This window comes from Dryobates pubescens, chromosome 6 (genome assembly GCF_014839835.1).
Source record: "Dryobates pubescens isolate bDryPub1 chromosome 6, bDryPub1.pri, whole genome shotgun sequence".
Taxonomy (NCBI): Eukaryota; Metazoa; Chordata; class Aves; order Piciformes; family Picidae; genus Dryobates; species Dryobates pubescens.
In genome coordinates, this window is record NC_071617.1 from 46,107,702 (window position 1) to 46,130,882 (window position 23,181).

Below are 23,181 nucleotides of genomic sequence, written 5' to 3' on the forward strand. Positions count from 1 at the left end.
TCCTGGTCCATTCTAGCTGTGGACAGCACAGGAGTATGCACACACACAAGACTGTCATGTGTACCACAGATGTGGAATATAGAATCATAGTTTGGGTTGGAAAGGGCATTTGAAGGTCATCCAGTCCAACCTTCTTGCAGTAAGCAGGGACATCTTTAACTAGATAGGTTTGCTTAGACTTCAGACAAGCCTGCTGTTGAATGTTTCCAGGGATGGTGCCTCTATAGCATCTCTGAGCAACCTGTTCAGTGTTTCACCACCCTCATTTAAAAAAACCAACAACAACAACAAAACAAAAAAAAAAAACCACAAAAAACCCCCCACCAAACAACAACCCCCCCCCCCCCCAAAACCACTTTCTTCATTTTATCTAGTGTGTATCTGCCCTCTTTTAATTTAAAACCATTGCCTCTTGTCCTGTTGCAACAGGCCTTGCTAAAAAGACTCAGTGGTACTATAGTGTGTAATGCATGACAATAGTCTTCTAGGACATTAGCTCTTAATTTCCATGTTCTTTTGCATATATCAAGCCCCCTCTAAGTATTGGAATGTCACAGAAAGATTGCCCTAGAGTCTCCTCTTCTCCAGGATGAACATAGAAGTTACTCTTCGTAGTCTCATAGATGAAATTGCTACTTAGTGTGTTATGTTTTGCCTCCTTTAGCACACTGTTTATTCCTGTCAGAAATGTGTTGAATTTGCAACAATGCCGAGCTAGGGGGATACACCAGGCTTGCAGACTCTAAGCAAATTTAAACCGTGGAGATGTGTGGAAAAGTTGCCTTTACATCAGAGCAAGGGAGATGGGATAGGTGGTGACCCTTTGTGATGGGTTAACTTGTAAAGAGTGCTGAGGATGGTGTTAAAGACAGCTTTGCTTTTTTGTTGTTTTTTTGTTTCTGTGCTGTATGTGTCTCATAAATTTTCTGAATGTATGACAGCCCAGCTGGACTGGACTTTATGCCCTTTCAAATATACATATATCCGTGTGGGTAAACACTAAGCAGTTTACCATATGGAAGAAAGGATGCACTTGGGGAAACCCTGATATATAGTAGCCTTAAATACAAGCTGGATTTCTGTGGAAAGGGTTTATTAATATAGCTGTGCAAACAAATTAACCTTATTTAAGCAAGACCCCTTGCCAATATCTAGCTATTTAAAAATAACAATTTGATTTCATTTGATGGAACTCGATGTGGACCTGCTCCAAACCAAAACTGGTTTTGGTGAAGCCAGGAGGGCTACTAGTTCTGATAGTACTGTTCCACCCAAGAAAGCTGGGAAATGCATGCCCAAGAAGAGCTGTCAAGCTTTGGATAGATGTGGAGAATGCTTAGATCAGTCTTCAGCTCAGACTGTGATCTGTAGGATTGCCTTAATAAAAGGTGGTTGTGTGGTGTTTTCACCATGTCATGTTTTACAAGAAAGCTGCAACCTTTGTTTTCTTCTAATTTCAGAGATCTTGCAGATTGTGATCAAGATAGAAACTTGAATATTACTTGTTTTTTCAAATGGAAGTTGGATTCTGAATGCTTATGAAATAATTGAGTTTCCTTACTAGCTGCTGCGCTAAGCTTGATCTAATGTATTTTGGTCAATGATGTGTTTCTTGTTTGCTTAGTGATCTTAACTAATTACCGTTTCCAGCCAGCCTGATGCTGTGGTGTGATACAGTACTAGTGTTGGCAGTTCCACAGGCTCCATAACTGATACTGATGAAGAGAGGTACTTGCAGATAAGAAAAGTAGACCTTAGTTTGTTGCAGATTTGTTGAAGAGCAATATAAGCAAATGATAGATGTGAACCTTGAATAAACAAGGGTTATTACCTGTTTTGATCTGAAACTATTGAATGATAAGCTGTTAGAAAAATAAGTATGGAGAACTTAATAAGGAGCTTCTTGCAAAGGATGTATTTTTTAAATACTCTTTAGAGGAAAAAACAGGTTTCATATGTTCCTAGGAAGGTAGGTATTAAACAGGGAGAAGGGATGAAAAGAAGAATGATGCTTGTTTCTGGGTTTGTATGGCAGTGCAGATATCGGCCAGTTGATCTTTAGCTTTAAAAGTGCATGACGAATGGGATTGTTGGCTTGAAAAATTGCACTGAGGGCCAAGAACCCTGCATTAAGCAGTGTGGTGGTGGTGTTTTATTCTGTCTGGCTGTTTCGCCACTTGCAGCCTACATGATTCAGTTGCTTTCATTTAGATATCCAGCAGCACAGTTTTCACTTGAGTCATCCAGTGTCTTGCTCACAGTACAGCTAAGTCATAGTATGAAAGGAGAAAACACTGGCTTTATTTAATGTAGAAAAGAGGATTTAAAATACTTCATAGTTGCAATTAAATGCTCATTAGTGACCACCAAATGTATGTATTTAACTTTTTTTAATAGGAAAAAAAGCAACCCACAGTCAAAACACAATATACAGTTGATCACTGTGAAGTGAAGCATACTATATTTACTATTACTCAGTAAGGTCAGATGCTGTATTTGGTGAAGTAGAGGGGGGAGGGTGTTTAGGGAAATCCATCCAGCTACAACCTGAGGCGGCTCTAGAATGATGTATATATGTAGATTGTAATTTGGACATCGAAATGAGCCTGTTTACTGCCTTCTCATAGTGTTGTATGATTTGTTCTAGTACATAGGCTATGTCATTGTGGTTGCACAGCACCATCTTCTGTGTGTTTTGTATGATTTTAATACCAAGTTTTGATGCAAGGATTTTGTTTGTATAGCCTGCATAACCATATTAGTTAACCTGAGAAGCTGAAGTCCAAAAGTTGTGTTAAACCGTTGGTTGTTATATTACAACCTAGTCCCTTCTCTCAGGATTTATGAACTAACTTCGTGATTTGCCTCTGCTTTCTTTAAATTTTAGGATTTCCCTTAGTGCTGCTTTAGTGAAAAAAAAGCAAAAAACAACTTAAAGAAGATGAATTTTTTTTGTTTCATGAGATTTTTATACTACCTTAGCCTTCCAAGTGTACCAAAACCACTTCTTAATAATGGGGCATAGAAAGAGGTTTCTACCTTATGCTTTGCTAATTGTATGAGGTCTAGGTTTAAGTGTAGAATAGAATTAACCAGATTGGAAAAGAGCTTTGAGAGCGAGTCCAGCCTACCATTCAACACTCTCTAATCAACTAAACCATGGCACCAAGAGCCCCATCCAGACTCTTCTTAAACACCTCCAGGGATGGTGACTCTACCACCTCCCTGGGCAGCACATTCCAATGGTCAACAACTCTCTCTGTGAAGAGCTTTCTCCTCACCTCCAGCCTAAACCTCCCCTGGCACAGCTTGAGACTGTATCCTCTTGTGCTGGTTGCCTGGGAGAAGAGACCAACCCTCACCTGGCTACAACCTCCCTTCAGGTAGTTGTAGACAGCACTAAGGTCTCCCCTGAGCCTCCTCTTCCCCAGGCCAAGCAACCCCAGCTCCCTCATTTAATTAAGCAAGTAATTAAGCAGACAGTAAATGCAGACCAATAACAAGCATTAGGGTTACACATTTTACTTAAGGAATGCAGTAACTAATGTCATCTTGTCCTTCAGCCTTGAATTCAGCGGTTCTTGGAACTACACATTCTACAGAATTACTGGGGCTATCAATTATTTTATGAAGCTTCTGTGCAAGAAAGCAAGGTGTTCCATGAAAAGCAAATGTAATAAGTGAAGATAGTTATAGGGGCAGCACTGTGTGGTTTCATGGGCTTACTTGGGCATCCCCCAAAGCAATTCTACATGCTAGTTTCTAATGAAGGTCATTCTCCATGAGCTTTTTTTTGTATATCTTAAGAAAGTAAATTTAAGTTTGGGTAGAACAGCACTATTTCATTGCTTGGTTATTTTCATGGTTAAAAATTAAAGGCTTGGGCAGTCTCTTACTCTGCAGTGAATTTGCATTTAATGTTAAATGAGACCTACAAAAATGACTTCATAAACAACTGCTGGGTTCTTCAACAAAACACTTAATATTAAGAACATCCAGTGAAGGGAAATTTAGTAAGGTTTTAAGATAATTGGATTCAAAAGCACAGATCTTCAGGAAAAACTTGCTAGGAAGCTGATTAATTTCTTATTCATGGGTAGTTTGGGTGATGAACCCTAGGAGAGGTACTGGGCTTTGCTGCAGACAACGCACAGAGAAGCTGTATATTTAGCACATATGTTTGTTACTGAATTGAGCAAAGCTCTGATGGGGCTTCTTTTAGATTATTGTTGTCCACCAGTGTAACACAAGTCAAAGCTATTCAAAGCTTAGTTCTGTTGCAGCAGTTCTGAAACTGAAAACTTGTGTTGCTGGCTTAACTCTGTGTTTCGCTGTAGGATAGGAAGTGGTTAGTTTTGGATAACAGCTGAACAATTTAAGGAACAAAGTATTTTGAGGAAGTACAGGTTTTGCTCTCCAAAATGAAGGACACTGTTAAAATCCATTGTAGGATTCCTGACTTAAAAATGTGAAAACAAGTAATTTGGATGTGGAGAGCAGTTAAGTTCAGAACACGTTTCTGAGGCAGTGTGAAGACTGTTGAAGTCATAATTCATGCCACCTTTGGCTTCTAAATTCATCCTGCTCTTGCTATTGAGAGGGTGCTTAAGATTCATAGAATCAATAAAGTTGCAAAAGACCTCAAAGATCATCAAGTCCAACCTGTCACCACAGACCTCACGACTACTAAACCATGGCACCAAGTGCCATGTCCAATCCCTCTTTGAACACCTCCAGGGATGATGACTCCACCACCTCCCTGGGCAGCACATTCCAGTGGTCAACAACTCTCTCTGTGAAGAACTTTCTCCTTACCTCCAGCCTAAACCTCCCCTGGCACAGCTTGAGACTTTGTCCTCTTGTTCTGGTGCTGGTTGCCTGGGAGAAGAGACCACCCCCCTCCTGGCTACAACCTGTTGTAGAGAGCAATAAGGTCTCCCCTGAGCCTCCTCCTCTCCAGGCTAAGCAACCCCAGCTCCCTCAGCCTTTCCTCATAGGGCTTGTGCTCGAGGCCTCTCCCCAGCCCCATTGCCCTTCTCTGGACATGTGCAAGAGTCTCAATGTCCTTCTTAAATTGAGGGGCCCAGAACTGGACACAGGACTCAAGGTGTGGCCTAACCACTGCTGAGTCCAGGGGCACAATGACCTCCCTGATTCTGCTGGCCATGATATTTCTGATGCAGGCCAGGCTGCCATTGGCCTTCTTATCCACCTGGGCACACTGCTGGCTCATGTTCAGCCAACTGTCAAATTTACCAAAATATTTTGAAGTATGAGAAATAAATAGTTAAATGTCTTATCAGAAAACATTACACATTTCACAGGATGGTGGGGGAGCAGGAGTGTAAGCTTGTGGGAATTGCTTGTATGCAATTTATAAAATTGTATGCTTGCAGCCTTGTGTTGTAGTACGGTGATACTTTTTGGGTGGTTTTTTTTAGATATAATCTGGCAAAACAGATCTGTAAAGCCATCATTTCAGAAATAAGCTTTTCTGGAGGCACTGTGAGGAGGCTGCTTATTCCTTAACTGCTTCTAGCCCATATTCACAGCGGATGCATTCTCAGCTTGAACAACTAGCTAGATTACAGTTTTGTTTTGTTGTCTTTGCACTAGAAAGAAAAGATCAGTTCCCTGATCTGGTTTGCTGTGTGGCCACAAGTGCATATTCTTTAAAAAAAAAAAAAAAAAGGCAGAGTGTAGGGAAAGGAGGCAGCTGCTTCTGAATACAATAGAATTAACCAGGTTGGAAGAGACTTTTGAGTCCAGCCTATCATCCAACACCATCTAATCAACTAAACCATGGCACCAAGCACCCTGTCCAGTCTCTTCCTAAACACCTCCAGTGATGGTGACTCCACCACCTCCCTGGGCAGCACATTCCAATGGCCAATCACTGGCCTGATTTTTTTGAGGCTTAGGAGCAGTATGTCTGAGTTTTAGTGTTAATATTGTGAGTGTTGTCCCATATACACAGGACATGTGTGATATCAGAGAGTACAGTACAAATGCTTAGGCCAGCTGTGTGTGCTACAGCTCATGTAGTAATTGAGGACATTGATATGAGCGAGGCCACAAAATGAGCAGCATAATTTGAGCAAGAGGCACACAAGAAATAGTGTGATAGAATAGCTTAAATGTATTTACTGAAACAGTGGTCAACCATTGTAACAAGCTGCCAAGGGAAGTGGTGGAATCACCATCCCTGGAGGCATTAAAAAAAGTGTAGAGATGCCACTTCAGGACATGGTTTAGTGGGCATGGTGGTGTTGGGTTGATGGTTGGATTTGATGATCTTAGAGATCTTTTCCAACCTTAATGATTCCTTAATGCTATTTATTTTCTACCTCTCCAGTATTGCCTTACATAATCTGCTACTCGCTTGCAGTAATTTGGTGGGATTAAAAAAAAAAAGAGACTATTTTTACTGAAGCTTTTCTTTCCTGCCACTGTGAGCTCATGTCTTGGATTACTAGGTGCTGTTAGACTTGCTAAGGTTGTTTATCACAGGTTGTGTAGATGTAGAGACTGCTTTAATATTAATCAGAGCACCTTTTGGATTTCTGCAGAATCTATTGTGCTAAAATAATAGCCTGTCAGTACAATGCATGTACTTTTAATTCTCTTTGTGCCCTGCAGTGTCACTCTGCTTTAAGCTCCTTGCAGCAGAGGCTTGTTCTGGCATATCACTGTGCACATGGGATTGTGTATTACACTGGGAATTGCTGTCCCTACTGAGGACTTCTATGTAAATCAAAGCTTGTTTACAGCATCTGCATCTCTGATTAAAGAGAACTCATTTACATCTAATGATGAAATGCTATTTCTGCTCTGGTTAAATGACAACCATTAGAAATGATGGTTTTCCTAATGCTGTCAAAAGGCTTTGTGAGCTGTGGGTTTTACAATGCATGCAGCTATGACTTACATGTTTTAAGAATGGCTAGCTATGGTGATCGGTAAATGGGTCCAAAAACCAATTTACAGTCCTGGTTGCATTCTCATAACCTCTTCTTTAATCCATTCTTGGGAATTTCACTTTTGAAAAACCACATGTGCTGATACTCTTGTTTACAATCTGTACAGTGCTCAGCTGAGTCAAGGAAACCTGAACATAATTCTAGTTGTAGTCTAAGCTGGTGAGAGACATGCTGAGTCTTGCTATGTATGTGTACCACAGCTGTGGCATAGCTGTTCCAAGTGACTGCTTGGCAAACCTTTCAGTGCCTTTGTGAACCCAATCAAGTGAGGAGGCTTCTAGGGTAGCTTCTCACTGTTCAGTGTGTAGTGCCCTTACTGGTGATCAGGGAATTGTGGGAGAAAACCTCTTTTCTCTTAGTTATATTAATGACAATTATTCTTCAGGAAACCCTGAGCCTTGTACTACTTCAGATGTAACTGAGCTTACATGTTTGCTGTATAGAGCTGGGCTGCTGAGGTGGAGGGTGCCTTTGCAAAGATGTGGTGGCCCAGATTTGTTCCTTTCCAGAGGGCTGGAAATAACCACACTTGTTAGGTGTGTTGTCTCTTCTGAGAGTGACATACTTGCCATAGTTGTAGAAACTTCTCTTATCTGGAGAATACAAAGTGTGGTAATTTACTACCCTGTTTGTTGGTTTGTCTGTTATGGGCTTGCAACATTTAGGGCTGTACTGTAAAAAGTAAAGAACTAACTCAAGACATGCTGACTGTAGCAGTTTACATATTTTGAAGTCAGGAGCTGCATGTTCACTGGATCTTCCAGTGCAAAAATACAGCAGCACTTAAAGCCTCAATCCTATAAAGCAGTTGTTCCATGTTTAAACCTGTGTATGAGTTTTAGTGAGCTAAAGGCTGACGTTCTAAGAGATGCTGATTGGATCAAAGTTATTTTAAGTGTTGAGTGCCCTCCTGTCTGTTTTGGACTCTGTGCTTGGTCTGGTGCTACATATGGTAACATTAATTATGAGTATGGACTTCCCTGTTCTCAAGTTGGAAACTGGAGTGTATGCAAGAAGCACAGTTACATCACTTCCTGGTTTTAATATGCATGAAATGGCTTAGTTCTGGTGTTGCAGAACATGGAGAAAGTAGTTAAACACAGAGGAGACTTTCATTGCTTATAAAAACAGATTACAAGGATGTACAGTTTGTAGAAGAAAAATGTGACTGAAAAGCTGGTTGTGCTGCATGCTTCTTCAGGGTGACCTTGTTGTTGTAAGCCATAGGTTTAAAATGTTTCAAGAAGGTGATAGCTGTTGTGGTATTAAGACTGCTTTGTCAGGGGGAGCTTTCTTATATATAGCAACGGTTTATTGTGCCTAGCAAAATGATTTTCTGTTTCTGAGAAGGATCGCTATAAGCTACTAGAATGCAACCCTTTGACAAGGTGGAGATTTTGGAGCAAACTGGATAGTCCTGCGCAAAGCTGTCCAGCCCGAGATGTGTTACTATTATTATTTTGCTAATAATCCCCATGGAGCTGAAGATCTCTCTGTAAGTACATCACTTAGTAGGTATTGAGATGTGATGAAATGGAAGCCTGTAGCCATTTATTGTTCTCTAGTTGCCTTGATTGTGTCTGATGTCTGCCTTTATTTTAATATGTAAGCTGTATTAATGCATGAAGAGGAAAAGGAAGCATTACTAAAAAGCTGTTTGCTTTCTCAAGTATAGTTGAAATCTTAAACAGTAATAGGAATGCAACTTACCATATGGTAAAGATCACCTGGTGCTGATTGAGAATTTCACTGAAAGAAGTCCTGTATGCCACAGCCTTGTTCTCGTGGGATTCTAATGAGCAAAGTATTTCCAGTGTGTGCTCACTGGAGATAGATTAGTCCTCCTGCTATTTTGATACTCAGACTGTGGCTGTCCCAGGATCAAATTTCACATCTCTTCCTTGCTTAAGAAAATCATTCTTCATTTCTACCTTTCATGTCTTCCTGCGGCTTTCCTAACCTCAGTTCGTGCATCTGGTGTTTATTAAAAATTAACGTCAATAGCCCATGGTCAGATGTCGAGTTCCATGGGAGAAGTATGCAGTGATAACCAGATCAAAGCTTTTTGAGCTTAACACTTTGGACTGTAGTACTAGGTGACCTGGAACAAACTGTTTCCCCTCATAGGCTTACATGCCCATTGCACCATGTGGGTAATGATACTGATCTCCATAAAGCATGTTTTATAGAAGCTAAGTGGAAATAAAAGGAAAAGGATGGTTACATTACTTTAAAACAAACAGAACACAACAAAAGAAACCATCAACAGAGAACCCAAACAACCAACCCACCAATGAAACTCACTGCAAGCTTACTTTTATGTTTTGGAGAGGGGAAGCAGGAAAGCCAGAAAATTGCTTCATGTATGAAGAACTAGTTTTTGCTATTCTCTTCCAAGATCTGTCTTCTTAGACTTCCTGAAGTTGCAGCTAAAAGTTTCTATTACTATGTTTGAGTTTGAAAGCATTTGGATTTGAACTGCTAAAGAATTGTACGACCTTCTCTTGTATAGGATGGTGTTATGCTTAATGTTTCCATCTAAAGCAGGTAGAAGAACAGGATGTTGCTTGTTGTAGACACTGGTATTTTCTGGTTTATTAGTTGGAACCCTGAAGTTTGGTTTATGCTGAGATGCAAGACTGAATTGGATCACCCAAAGTGCAGATGCATGTGTTCTATTTTGCTGCCTCATTAAAGACATATGAAAGCCTGTGACAGGAGGAATCATACAGATATTTGTGGACAGAAGCAGCTGCAGATAAACTTGCTAGAGGATGTTGGCTGGAGTGCAACGGCATGTGAATGCTTTTGAAAACTTGGTACTAAATATAGGTTTGAGTACCCAAATTTTACTAATTTAGGAATTCAATTTCATTCTGATAAGACTGTCTTTCTTTGGATATAAAGGTTCCAGTAACTCAGGAGTAATGTATGAATGAAGGTTCCATCAAACTTTGCTGGGTTTTGGAGTGGTATTCCTCATACGGCACTTTTCAGCTGCCAAAACTATAACCATGCCTGTGGTTTTTCTTTTGTATTCGGCTCGCCCTGTTGAACTCAACAGTTCTAAAGAAGTTTTTGTGCTGTTGTGAAAGCATTTCCAGGATTTGCATTCTCAGTATTTTTTTTTTCCTTATTGTAAATATTCTAGCATAATGGGATTGTTAGTTTAATTGCTTCTTTAAGTTGCTATTTATCCAAATAGGGACAAAAGCAGGGCTTAAATTGTTCTGAGAGCCTGCTCTAACAGAAATGCAATGGACCTTTAAGCACAGATCACTGCAGTATCAGAAATTTTAGAATTTGTTGGAATAAAGAATTCAAACCCATTGGGTAGGTGTCCCAGAGTGTGCTGCGGGCTTTTTGTCAAATACAGATTTCAAATGCAGCTCCTCTGCACTTATTGCTGTGTATCTATGTGGTACTTACCTTCAATTGTTGCACATCTCATTTCAGTACGAGGATGTCGACCTGGGAAGATTGTTCAGATGACTGAAGCAGAAGTTCGGGGCTTGTGCATAAAATCACGGGAAATATTTCTTAGCCAGCCTATTCTTCTGGAACTGGAGGCCCCTCTGAAAATTTGTGGTATGTAAGCTTTGTGTCTATACGTTTTATGTAAGTGTTTTAATCTAGTCATATGCTATAGAATAGAATAAACCAGGTTGGAAGAGACCTTCCAAGATCATTGCATCCAACCCATTATCCAACACCACCTAATCAACTAAACCATGCAACCAAGCACCCCATCAAGTTTCACAGTATAACAGTATAACCAAGGTTGGAAGAGACCCCAAGGATCATCAAGTCCAACCTGTCCCAACAGACCCCACAACTAGACCATGGCACCAAGCGCCACGTCCAATCTCCCCTTGAACACCTCCAGGGACGGCGACTCCACCACCTCCCTGGGCAGCACATTCCAATGACGAATGACTCGCTCAGTGAAGAACTTTCTCCTCACCTCGAGTCTAAACCTCTCCTGGCACAGCTTGAGACTGTGTCCCCTTGTTCTGGTGCTGGTTGCCTGGGAGAAGAGACCAACCCCTTCCTGTCTACAACCACCTTTCAGGTAGTTGTAGAGGGCAATGAGGTCACCCCTGATCCTTCTCTTCTCCAGGCTAAACAACCCCAGCTCCCTCAGCCTCTCCTCACAGGGCTGTGCTCAAGGCCTCTCACCAGTCTTGTTGCCCTTCTCTGGACATGTTCAAGTGTCTCGATGTCCTTCTTAAACTGAGGGGCCCAGAACTGTGAGGGACCCAGAACTTTCCTCCTAAACACCTCCAGTGATGGCAACTCCACCACCTCCCTGGGCAGCACATTCCAATGACCAATCACTCCTTCTATGAAGAATTTCTTCCTAACATCCAGCCTAAACCTCCCCTGGTGCAGCTTGAGACTCTGTCCTCTTGTTCTGGTGCTGCTTGCCTGGGAGAAGAGACCAGCCCCCACCTGGCTACAATCTCCCTTCAGGTAGTTGTAGAGAGCAAGGTCTCCCCTGAGCCTCCTCCAGGCTAAGCAACCCCAGCTCCCTCAGCCTCTCCATATAGGGCTGTGCTCCAAACCCCTTACCAGCTTTGCTGCCATTCTCTGGACATGTTTCCAGCAACTCAATATCTTTTCTAAACTGAGGGGCCCAGAACTGGACACAGGATTCAAGGTGTGGCCTAACCAGTGCTGAGTACAGGGGCACAATGACTTCCCTGCTCCTGCTGGCCACACTGTTCATGATAGGCCAGGATGCTATTGGCCCTTTTGGCTGCCTGGTCACACTGCAGGCTCATGTTCAGCCTACCATCAACCAGTACCCCCAGATCCCTCTCTGCCTGGCCACTCTGCAGCCACTCTGACCCCAGCCTGTAGCACTGCATGGGGTTGCTGTGGCCAATGTGTGGAACCCGACACTTAGATGTGTTCAATCTCATGCCCCTGGACTCTGCCCATCTGTCCAGCTTGTCAAGGTCCCTCTGCCAAGCCCCTCTACCCTCTAGCAGATCAACACCTGCCTGTGTGTACCTATGTGTACTGGAATGATACTGAGATAGGCAAATTCTCTTGACTTAGAGATTAGTGAGGTTTTCTGTATCTTAGTTGTAATTTTCAATTTAGATTGAATTGTTGAGAAAAGGCAGCTTACAGCTGGTAAGTTGATGCTCCTGTTCCTATGTAGAAGAAACTTCTGTTGGCTGTAAGAATTGCTTGTGCCCTAGTCTAGTCCCTTGTACTTTCCTAGGGACCAATTGCACAGAGCTGTTACTCTTGGAAACTGCTTTCAGAAAGCAGTTAGCTGCTTAAAAAAAAAAAAAAGGTGCTAATGTGTAATATTGTAGTTGCTCCCTTCAAAGTATAAGCAAAACAAAAATGTTTACACATGGTGAGATGGAACACTTCAAAAATAGTGTTGCAGTGACATTGTTAGTCGTTCAGTTGAAAGAATAAAAATGGATGCAGACTGTTAAATTTGGTTTAATTAACATGTAATAAATTCCTTGAGCTTTACAGCAAGTTTTAGCAAGCATTATTTTTACTGTAAAATAGGAATAAATTTAAACACCTGTATTCTTCACCTCTCAAAGCCTCTATTAGATTCTAGACTACTTCAGAAGTGTGTTGCTTTTAACAGGTATGCAGTATTGTAAATACTGGCTTGTAATCATCCTCCAAGTTATTAATGGCAAACACGTTCTTAGAAAGTATTGAATCTTGAATGGGCTCTTAGCTGTGCAATAATAGGGTGGCAAAGGCACAGAAATAAAGCATTTGTTATTTTGGAATTGAATTCCAGACACAGGTATAGCAGCAGGTAGTGTCACATGCGTCTAAATTTAACATTAGAGCAGTTGTCAAAGATGTGTTGAGTTGAAAGTGAAACACAGATGATTGCTTTCACCAAAAGCAAAATACGCAGCTGTACTGCTTTGAACTACTATTTCAGTGTGTTCAGGCAATGCCTGAGGAGCCATTGTAGGATTTTCTTGTAATACAATCAGTTCAGAGTAAACTTTCACGTCTTGAATGGCTGTTTTAATGTAAGATGAAAGAGATGCTTATGTAAATGTCCATTTTAAAATAGCTGTGGTTTTTACTGTGAAGTTTTGTATCTTGAAGTCTTCAACTTGTGCCCATATGAAGCTATATTTTAAAATGCCAAGTGCCTTGGATAGAATGGTGAATGCTTTGGTGCCTTTACAAAATAGTTTCAATAAAATGTTCCTTTATTCTTTAGGTGCTTTGGTCCCTCTGGCTAGTGTGTGTAACTGTACAGAGCTATTTTCAGTGCACACAATTACAGTATCCTTTCCATAGTTAGTTATGGTGAAGTCTGGGGAGTGTGCTGATACTGTAGTTCTGGAGTACTAGATCCAGCATAACAATGACTTGTGGAGGAGTCTTGTATTATCTTCTGACCTGGAGATTGCTAAATACCAAGTAGAGTAGGAATTATACTTGAAACATAAGTGATAATGATTTTTAGCCAGTGTAACTCCAGATTGTGTCTAAATTGGGTAATAGATAGTGTTCCCCATTATCAGAAGAAAATTGGGAAGTGATTCTTCCCTGAGTGAAATAGTTACAGAAGAATACTGCCTAAAGGAGGGGAATAATTGCATTTCCCCTGGAAAGAGTGGAGTGTATCTATGTGCTCTTCTTACCACTGTATACTTTAAGAATTGGAGAGCATACATGTTTGGGGACCTTTAAGGTGGGAGAAGTTGCAGGGAGATGTGTGTGTGTGTGTGTGTTGGGGTTCTTGCCCTTCTGTGATTTTGTTGTTTGGGTGTTAGTTTTGGTGGGGGGTGGGTTGGTTGGTTGGTTGATTTTAAGGCCATAGTAGCTGCTGCTCTGATGAAGAATAGGTGTGCTTAATATAAGTTGGGATTATGTCAGTGAAAAAGCAGCAACAGTGAAAATGCATGTATGGAATGCTCAGTTTAAGGGACCAGGAGATAGTAGATTTAAACAGCCTCCAGCTTGTACTGAAGGCTTCCTGCGTAGCTTTTTTGCATTCGGTCACTTTGGTATGAATTCTGTGTTCATATGGAATATGTGGTATGTATTCTACAAGTTACAGCTTCCTGTTGTCTTTGACCTTATGTCCAGCTCCCAGAAATTTAGTTTTGGCTAGGCTGATGATATGCTGTGGTGTTGTAATTGCTGCACAGAGCTATTCCATGGGAAGCCTGCTTCATTTTAAAACTGCCAGTGTGATGAGTAACATGACACTTATTTGTCCTAAGATACACCTACAGGGTTGAATATCTTGTGAGGGGTATCCGTCTGAGTGTACTGTTTTTATGTGAATAATTGCATCCAAGAATGAGCTATCCTAAGTGGCAGGGGATGGGAATCTCTCAGTATCACCAAGGTTGGAAGAGACCTCAAAGATCATCAAGTCCAACCTGTCACCACAGACCTCATGACTAGGCCATGGCACCAAGTGCCACGTCCAATCCCTTCTTGAACACCTTCAGGGACGGTGACTCTACCACCTCCCTGGGCAGCACATTCCAATGGCTAACAACTCTCTCGGTGAGGAACTTTCTCCTCACCTTGAGCCTAAACTTCCCCTGATGCAGCTTGAGACTGTGTCCTCTTGTTCTGGTGCTGGTTGCTTGAGAGACGAGACCAACTCCCTCCTGGCTACAACCACCCTTCAGGTAGTTGTAGAGAGCAATGAGGTCTCCCCTGAGCCTCCTCTTCTCCAGGCTAAACAATCCCAGCTCCCTTAGCTTCTCCTCACAGGGCTTGTGCTCAAGGCCTCTCACCAGCCTCGTTGCCCTTCTCGTTGCCCATCTCAGTACAGCAATGTTATGTGAGGACAGGCAATTGTCCTTTGAAGTTCTTTCTGCCAGCACAACTTTCAGTTTCTATCAAGTCTATCCACAGTCTTCACTGATCTGTTTTATAGTAAATAATGAGACTTAACTGTTTTTTAATACACTTGCTTCCTAGCAGTGTAGCTGGTCAGTTAGAGTTTGAATTTCTGACCTTGTTTTAGTTTGAACAAATTTGAATTTGGTTAGAAAGCATGTGCTTAATTGAAGGCTTCCATGACTCTTGTTTTTCATATTGGCTTCGTAAGTGGCATGGCGCTTCTGCAAATACCATGGGTTATTTACTGCATGTTTCAGGTTGTAATGTTAACACAGTTCTCACCCTCCTTATGCTTATTGCCAGTCTGTTTTCAGAAAAAATATTAATAAAACAGATTAATCAATTAATAAAATGTGATTAGCTGGCTGAAGTTCTTGATTTGTATACCCCTTGTTATTGCACTAATCCTTGGTAAATGTTTTCTTATGCAGGTGATATTCATGGTCAGTATACAGACTTGCTTCGATTATTTGAATATGGAGGATTCCCACCAGAAGCTAATTATCTTTTCCTTGGAGATTATGTAGACAGAGGCAAACAGTCTCTGGAAACCATTTGCCTATTACTGGCATATAAAATCAAGTATCCAGAAAACTTCTTTCTCTTAAGAGGAAATCACGAGTGTGCTAGCATCAACCGGATCTATGGATTCTACGATGAATGTAAGCAAAGCCTATTTCTTTTGAAAGACTGCAACAGACTTCTGCTGAGTTTTGGAGGCACTTCTAGTAGTACAAGGATATCAGTATTCTGTGAACTTCCTACAAGTTCATTTCAAATCCAGGTTCAAGTCACTCTAGGGAGTTACTTGCTCTTCTGCTGTCCTTGAAATACCATTGTAGGAGGTTGATACCTAAGTACACTAACAGAAATAAAACCTTGAGAGGAAAGTGTGCTAATGTTTTGGGTCAGGTTGTGACAGGTATTGCTGGTTGACTTAAAACAGCCTTCTCTTCCTAATCTTGTAGGCAAGCGGAGATTTAACATTAAGCTGTGGAAGACCTTCACAGACTGTTTTAACTGTCTGCCTATTGCAGCCATTGTGGATGAGAAGATCTTCTGTTGTCATGGAGGTAAGCTGATGACTGCTTTTAAAAGCTGTCTCTAAACTGATCTTTGAGTTAATGCTATACCAAATGGAGTGTGAATGTGCATACCTGGTATTTAGCTGGAGATGTTTAACTATGTATTATCTGTAAAGGTTGCTGTTAAGCCTTGTGCTTTTCTGTGTATCTGGCAGCAAAAAGATGTCAACCTTACTTAATAGATATGGCCCTCTGCCTGAGGGGCAAGTGCATCTATAAGTATTCACATCAGTATGTCCCTTTCTGAAGGATACCAAATGCTAGAACTCTTACTGATTTGTCACGACTTGTTACCATTAGCATCAGTGCAGTCTTGGCCAGCATTGGCTTCCCTAGTAGCAAATTTAAAGAACAGCTTTCATAAATAAACTGAACTCTAGAATCTTGCCCTAGTTTGCTGTTTTAGTAAGATGTTGGTGGAAGGGACCTCTGAAGTCACCTACTCAAGCCTACTGTGTGAAGTGGGACATTTGTTGACATTAGAGCATGTCAGCCATGACTTGGTCTGAATCCATAAAATTTTTGCTGTTTAAAAAAAAATAATCTACATTCTATGGACTTCTCCCTGAGTACTGACTTGTTACTACAGTAAAAAAAGTGTTTGGTGCTGTTCTAACCGAGGCTTGTGTGAGTATTGGAACTTGCTTGGGTGGCCTTCTTGGTAGAAGAGGACGCCCCATGTTTTTATAGGCAACAGGTTTTCAGGACCTTGCAGAGTCAAACAGTTGGCAGCAATTTCAAATTACATACAGTAAGAACCATCCTGCCTTCCAGCAGCTATTGTTGCAACTATGTCTATTAATAAGCAACTTGATATTTTACACAGTTATCCAGAGAGAAGCTGGTAGGTGTCACACCCGGCAGTGAGATAATTAGAGACTAGCAGAACTGAGAGCAGTGCAAAAGCCTCTGGTTTGACCAAACATCCATTTGGAAATGGAAACAGCATTCACCCTCATTCCTGGCAGGCTTTTTCAGGCTCAATACCTATCTTATGAGCCAGATCTCACAGTTTTAAGAATGAGATACAAAGTCACTTGTTCACTGAGATAGCTGGTTATCAGTGGCTAAAATCATGTAACAAATATGTATCCAAAAAAAAGATGGTGAAGGAATTCCTGCTTTGCTATCATTGTAGCTCTTTTAAATTTTGTATTTAGCAAAACTGTAGAGAAAGGATGGTGACAAAATACAATTTGTCTTTCTGGCTGTCCTGATTGGAGTTAGAACTGATTCTGTTCAGTGATTTTGCTTTTCATCACAATCCCTTCTGAGTGACTGCGCTTTCTAAAGTTGGCAGCATATTTTTACAGACCAGTGTTTGCTTTGAGAAGTGATAATATTTTATGTTTATAGTAACTGTCAAGGATTAGTATGCAGAAAGGCTCTCACCTTTGACGCTGTCCTGCACCACATCCTGGTCTCCAAGCTGGTGACACATGGGTTTGATGGGTGGACCACTAGAATGGGTAAAGAACTGGCTTGATGGCCGCACCCAAAGAGTGGCTGTCAATGGGTCCATGTCCCACTGGAGGCCAGGGACAAGCAGAGTCCCTCAGGGATCAGTCCTGGGACCAGTCTTGTTCAGCATCTTTGTTGGTGCCATGGACAGTGGCATTGAGTGCACCCTCAGCAAGTTTGCTGATGACACCAAGCTGTGTGGTGCAGCAGACAGGCTGGAGGGAAGGGATCCATCCAGAGGGACCTTGACAGGCTGGAGAGGTGGCACAAGCCAACCTCCTGAGGTTCAACAAGACCATGTGCAGGGTCCTGCATCTGGGTCAGGGCAATCCCAGGCACAAATCCAGGCTGGGCAGTGACTGGCTGGAAAGCAGCCCTGAGGGGAGAGACTTGGGGGTGCTGGTGGACAAGAAGCTCAACATGAGCTCTCAGTGTGCACTTGCAGCCTGGAAAGCCAATCAGATCCTGGGCTGCATCAAGAGAAGTGTGGCCAGCAGGTCAAGGGAGATGATTCTTCCCCTCTACTCAGCTCTGGTGAGACCCCACCTGGAGTACTGCGTCCAGTTCTGGAGCCCCTATTACAAGAGAGATATGGATGTGCTGGAAGGTGTCCAGAGAAGGGCCACGAGGATGATCAGAGGGCTGGAGCACCTCTCCTGTGAGCACAGACTGAAAGAGTTGGGGCTGTTCAGTCTGGAGAAGAGAAGGCTCTGAGGTGACCTAATTGTGGCCTTCCAGTATGTGAAGGGGGCCTACAAGAAGGCTGGGGAGGGACTTCTCAGTAATAGTGATAAGACTAGGGGGAATGGAATGAAGCTGGAGGTAGGGAGATTCAGGCTGGAGGTGAGGAGGAAGTTCTTCCCCATGAGAGTGGTGAAGCCCTGGAATGGGTTGTCCAGGGAGGTGGTTGAGGCCCCATCCCTGGAGGTGTTTAAACCCAGGCTGGATGAGGCTCTGGCCAGCCTGATCTAGTGTGGGGTGTCCCTGCCCATGGCAGGGGGTTTGGAACTAGATGATCCTTGTGGTCCCTTCAAACCCTGACTGATACTGTGATGATACTGTGATACTTGCTCCTGTGGAGACCAAGGTTATCGCTAAATCTTGTGTATCATGTTGAGGGTGCAGAGATAGGACAGATTCATCAAAACTGACCAACAAGGTGTTTCAGTCCCTGTACACCATATTCAGTATAAAGCTGAGGGATCGCCAGGGATAAGAGTTTCTCAGGAAATGCAGTATTTACTACTTTACTGAATGCTAATTGTCCCTTGAACTTGTGCAGGCCTCATCTGTAACTGAGATGACTGTCACTCAACAGCTGACCTGCAGCTGTGAAACAAAGTTAAAAGATTACTAAATGTGCTGTGTGCTCCTAGCAAGTGAAAGCGGCCGTTCAGCACATGAAGAGTCTTGCCCTTTTTCTGCTCTTCTCCAATCTTATCTAAACTGCATTCCAGATCCCATGAAGTCATGGACGGTCAGCGCCCCTTCATGGTGTTACTGCTGTCATAAACACTGAGGCAGCGACATAACCGGTTGAGCTCTCCGGGAGGCTGAAGCTAGCATGTAGCTAAGGTAGGTGCCTTTTTTACTATATTGCGCATTTTTGCATAGTTTATTTTAAAAATATTGTCCTCTGGGATATATAATAAAACTTTGCAAAACCGCATAACATAGTAAAATAAAAGGCACCTAACTTACCCCCGTAGCCTGTCTACTATCGCTCAGAATCCAGAGTCAGCTTTTTTACCTGGACTTTCCAGGGCTGAGGTCTCTCTTGCAATATAAGTCAAACCTCTCTTCCCATCCCTGTCTCCAAATATTTGTGCTACTGAAAGGCTCTTTCATTGTATCTTTTCTACCCCGTCTTTCCATATCGCTCACACAAGTTACATTTTGGCCTTTTCTTAAGGCTGTCTGCTTGACTTCTGACTTTGCTCTTTATCACAGTATCACCAAGGTTGGAAGAGACCTCAAAGATCATCAAGTCCAACCTGCCACCACAGACCTCATGACTAGACCGTGGCACCAAGTGCCACATCCAATCCCTTCTTGAATACTTCCCGGGACGGTGACTCCACCACCTCCCTGGGCAGCACATTCCAATGGCAAACAACTCTCAGTGAAGAACTTTCTCCTCGAGCCTAAACTTCCCCTGACACAGCTTGAGACTATGTCCTCTTGTTCTGGGGCTGGTTGCCTGGGAGAAGAGACCAACCCCCACCTGGCTACAACCTGCCTTCAGGTAGTTGCAAACAGCAATAAGGTCTCCTCTGAGCCTCCTCTTCTCCAGGCTAAACAATCCCAGCTCCCTCAGCCTCTCCTCATAGGGCTGTGCTCAAGACCTCTCACCAGCCTCATTGCCCTTCTCTGGACATGTTCAAGTGTCTCCTGCTTCATTAACCCTTATTCTGTGACCATTCCTGACTTCTCCATTCTACTTTTTATATTCTTCACAGCATTATTCTCTTATCTATGATACCGCTGTCTACTTCTTTAGAGACCTTATATGATCACTTTCAAGTTTCCATATTGTAGTGTCATGTTGATGGAACACATTGGTCTTACCACATTGGGTTTAAGCTCTGAGATATGGGAATTAAGTTAGCTTAGTAGAATACTGGATTAACAGAATAGAATTAACCAGGTTGGAAAAGACCTGCGAGATCAAGTCCAACCTATCGCCCAACACCATCTCATCAACTCAACCATGGCACCAAGCACCCCATCCAGTCTCTTCCAGTGATGGTGACTCCACCACCTCCCTGGGCAGCACATTCCAATGGCCAATCTCTCTTTCTGTGAAGAATTTCTTCCTAACATCCAGCCTAAGCCTGCACACATTGGAATTCAGCTTCACTTGTGACACCAATGACTCTGTGTGTTGACATCTACTTGGTAATCTCGCATGTTGTCCAAAGACAGCTGAGGAGTTTCCTGGACTGCACTATAATAATAAGTAACCATAACTCACTATCAATTCTGCATGATCAGGGAGTGATTCAGATGCAGAGCCTTGATTGGTCTGCCAGGAGCATTGACAATTCATTTTAAGTTTCCCTTAGGGAAAGGGTGCTTTTGTGGTTCAGGAAGGAAGTATCCAGAATGATACTTTTTCTGTGCTTAGCTGCCATTATGTGAGAGAGAATTCAATTTTGTACTTTTCAGTTGTCTTTCAGTACACAGTAGGTTGCAGCAATCACTGGAGGGGCAGAATCTTCCCATGCAGCTTGAGTAGCGTGTGTTTGCATTTCGTCATTTAATGCTGTTCATGTGCAACTGTTGTCTGTGGACCTGAATTTGACACATTTCTTTGGTGTGTAGGGGGAGTTAGAAAGATGCTGGGGAACAGACTTCTCGGGTAGTTACAGAGGAGTCTGCAAATACACAGGCAGTTTTGTAGGTCTTTGCTATTTTACAGTAGCACCAAATGTAACAGCTATAAGGTTAGGGCATGGTTGTAAAAATAATTTGTATTCTTTCAAAGAACTTCACATTTTGGGTGCAGCCTGAAATGCTGAAAGCTGTGTGTGACCTCAGGGAAGTTCACAAACTGGTTGCTCTTATTTCACTTGGATTTCTCCATCACTATCTTGGGGTGTGGTGTTGGGTAGAATCCACATACCTTTGTACTAACACAATCTGCATGCAAATAGATGAGTTTTGAGAGAGGTAGAGTCATAGGTTGGTCAAAGTTTAAATCCCAAATTGTCCACTTGAATTTATATTGGTATCTCTGTAGTGTTAGAATTGACTAAAGCTCCTGTGATGTGCTGTGTGATGTTAAGATTTCTACCATCTTTTACAACCTCAAAGTAACATTGTGAAGACTTAACAAGCTGATGAGGATAGAGGCTTTTATCCTGAGACTGCTTCAACAAAAGTAATCTAGAATGCTTGGTGAAAAGTTCCTCAAGTTCTTATATTATACCAAATGCCTTGGAGTTGTTGTTCCTTTAGCATGTATGCTGCCACTGTGCAAACTCTCAGCTGAAATGAGTTTGTGGTGACTCCACTGACATATTTTCTTATGTCAAAGTTCTGAACTGAGTCAAATGGATATGGCTCATTAATATGAAATATGTTTCAGCACAGCTTAGGTCTTCATGCCCTGTTTCCAAATTGGCAAGTTTCTTAATTAGGTAACCTTGACCTGAGTCATTTAAGACACTTTGGAGCCCTTATTGAAGGGGATGTTAAGATGCTAAAGCATCTGGTAGGCATTCTGTCATGCTTGTATTCCTCCATTAGAAAAGCTCTAGAGTGTGTATTTGAACTGTTCAAAGAGTGGCTTTCTAATTCTGTGCTTTGTCTGCAATTACATGTTAATATGGCAAAACTATATACAAAGTGCTGTGTCTATAATAAATTGGGTTTTTGAGTAACCAAGGTACAATGATTCTCTAAGTGACTAAGCCACTGAGTTTAGTAGATACAGATGACCACCTTTGTGCTCCTTTTCTATTGTAGTTTCACACTCTAGTATTTACAGTATCTATTGAAGGCTGTTCAGCTGAAATTAAATGGTATGTCTTGATTCCAGTCACACCTCCAGTCTGTTTTGGCTTGTGGCCTTCTAAAGGGGTAGGAGATATACCTTTAGGTTTTATAAAGTAAAGTGGTTGTAATGAAGGTTGTCTGCACCCAGTTTGTGTTAGATAATGTGAATGCTATCCTTCACTGGTTCTCTGTTCAGTTGTTTAGCAGAACATACTTAACCTCAGATTTCTTTGCTGTGTGGCTCAAAAGAAGGTAGAAAACCAATTAAAACCTCTTGCAAATTTCTCTTGCATAATTCTCTGTGCCTCTGTTCAAGAACTTAATTGTCTATAGCAGACTGTCTTTTGTTTATATTACAGTGGAAACAATGGATTCTGTATGACTTGGAGCCTCTAGTTGTGTGTTCTCTGGAACCCTTTTTACAGGTAAAAAACATTAAGTCACATGTTTTCTTCTACTTACAGGACTGTCTCCAGATCTCCAGTCAATGGAACAGATCCGGAGAATTATGAGACCTACAGATGTTCCTGACACAGGTGAGTGACACAATTTACTGTAGATAGGTCTGAATTGGTGAACTGGATTTAATCAATTTCTATACAGGAAATGCAGTGACTTTAACACAATGTCTGTGTGGAGTGTGACTCATGTTCCTCATTATGGCTGAGCTGTGTTAGAGGCTATTGTCCATGCTACTCTTGCTTGTCGTAACAGACTAGCATACATACCCAAATTTGGATATGTTACACACATAGTTTGCCTTAGAAATGTAATGAAATATCAAATGAAACCAAACAAATTGTTTTTTCTTGCATTTAGTCTATCATAAAACATAACTGTTGAAAGCTTGCTGAGTATAAGTGTTTGGGCTTCACTATGTTTGGGGCCATGTCTTCTTCCTCTTTAATATTCTGACTTACAGCTCCCACTTCACAAGCCCTCCTGCTATTAGGATGTCAATTGCTTGTATCAATGTGCTAGCCCTGAAATTTTCTTCTAATAGAGTCTTTCTATGTAGATGTAGGATGTAAGTTGGACAGAAAGGGCTGCTGGTAATCTTTTGAGTAGTTTCATCATCCCCTTTATTCCAAATTTTGTCTCTAGCGAATTAAAGACTGTTGAGACCGTGGGATATTTATTTATAGTGTTGATCTCAACAGTGGTCTGAGATTAACTTTCAGAGGAGATAACACATCTAAAACTATTTTGAAACACAAAATTGCAGTTAAGCATTGGAGAAGAATAATTTTACTGCCTGTAATATTCCACAGCACTGCTGC

General features: G+C 41.8%; 1 protein-coding gene across 2 annotated transcripts in view; it reads left to right on the top strand.

The window, feature by feature from the left end:
* Positions 1-23,181, top strand: part of PPP1CB (protein phosphatase 1 catalytic subunit beta) — a 35,426-nt gene that overhangs the window by 3,872 nt on the left and 8,373 nt on the right. For both annotated transcript variants that reach the window (XM_054162434.1, XM_054162435.1), the window contains exons 2-5: positions 10,437-10,568; positions 15,287-15,517; positions 15,824-15,928; positions 22,366-22,437. In XM_054162434.1, the coding sequence (XP_054018409.1) occupies positions 10,437-10,568; positions 15,287-15,517; positions 15,824-15,928; positions 22,366-22,437 (540 nt within the window). The remainder of the gene's footprint in view (positions 1-10,436; positions 10,569-15,286; positions 15,518-15,823; positions 15,929-22,365; positions 22,438-23,181) is intronic.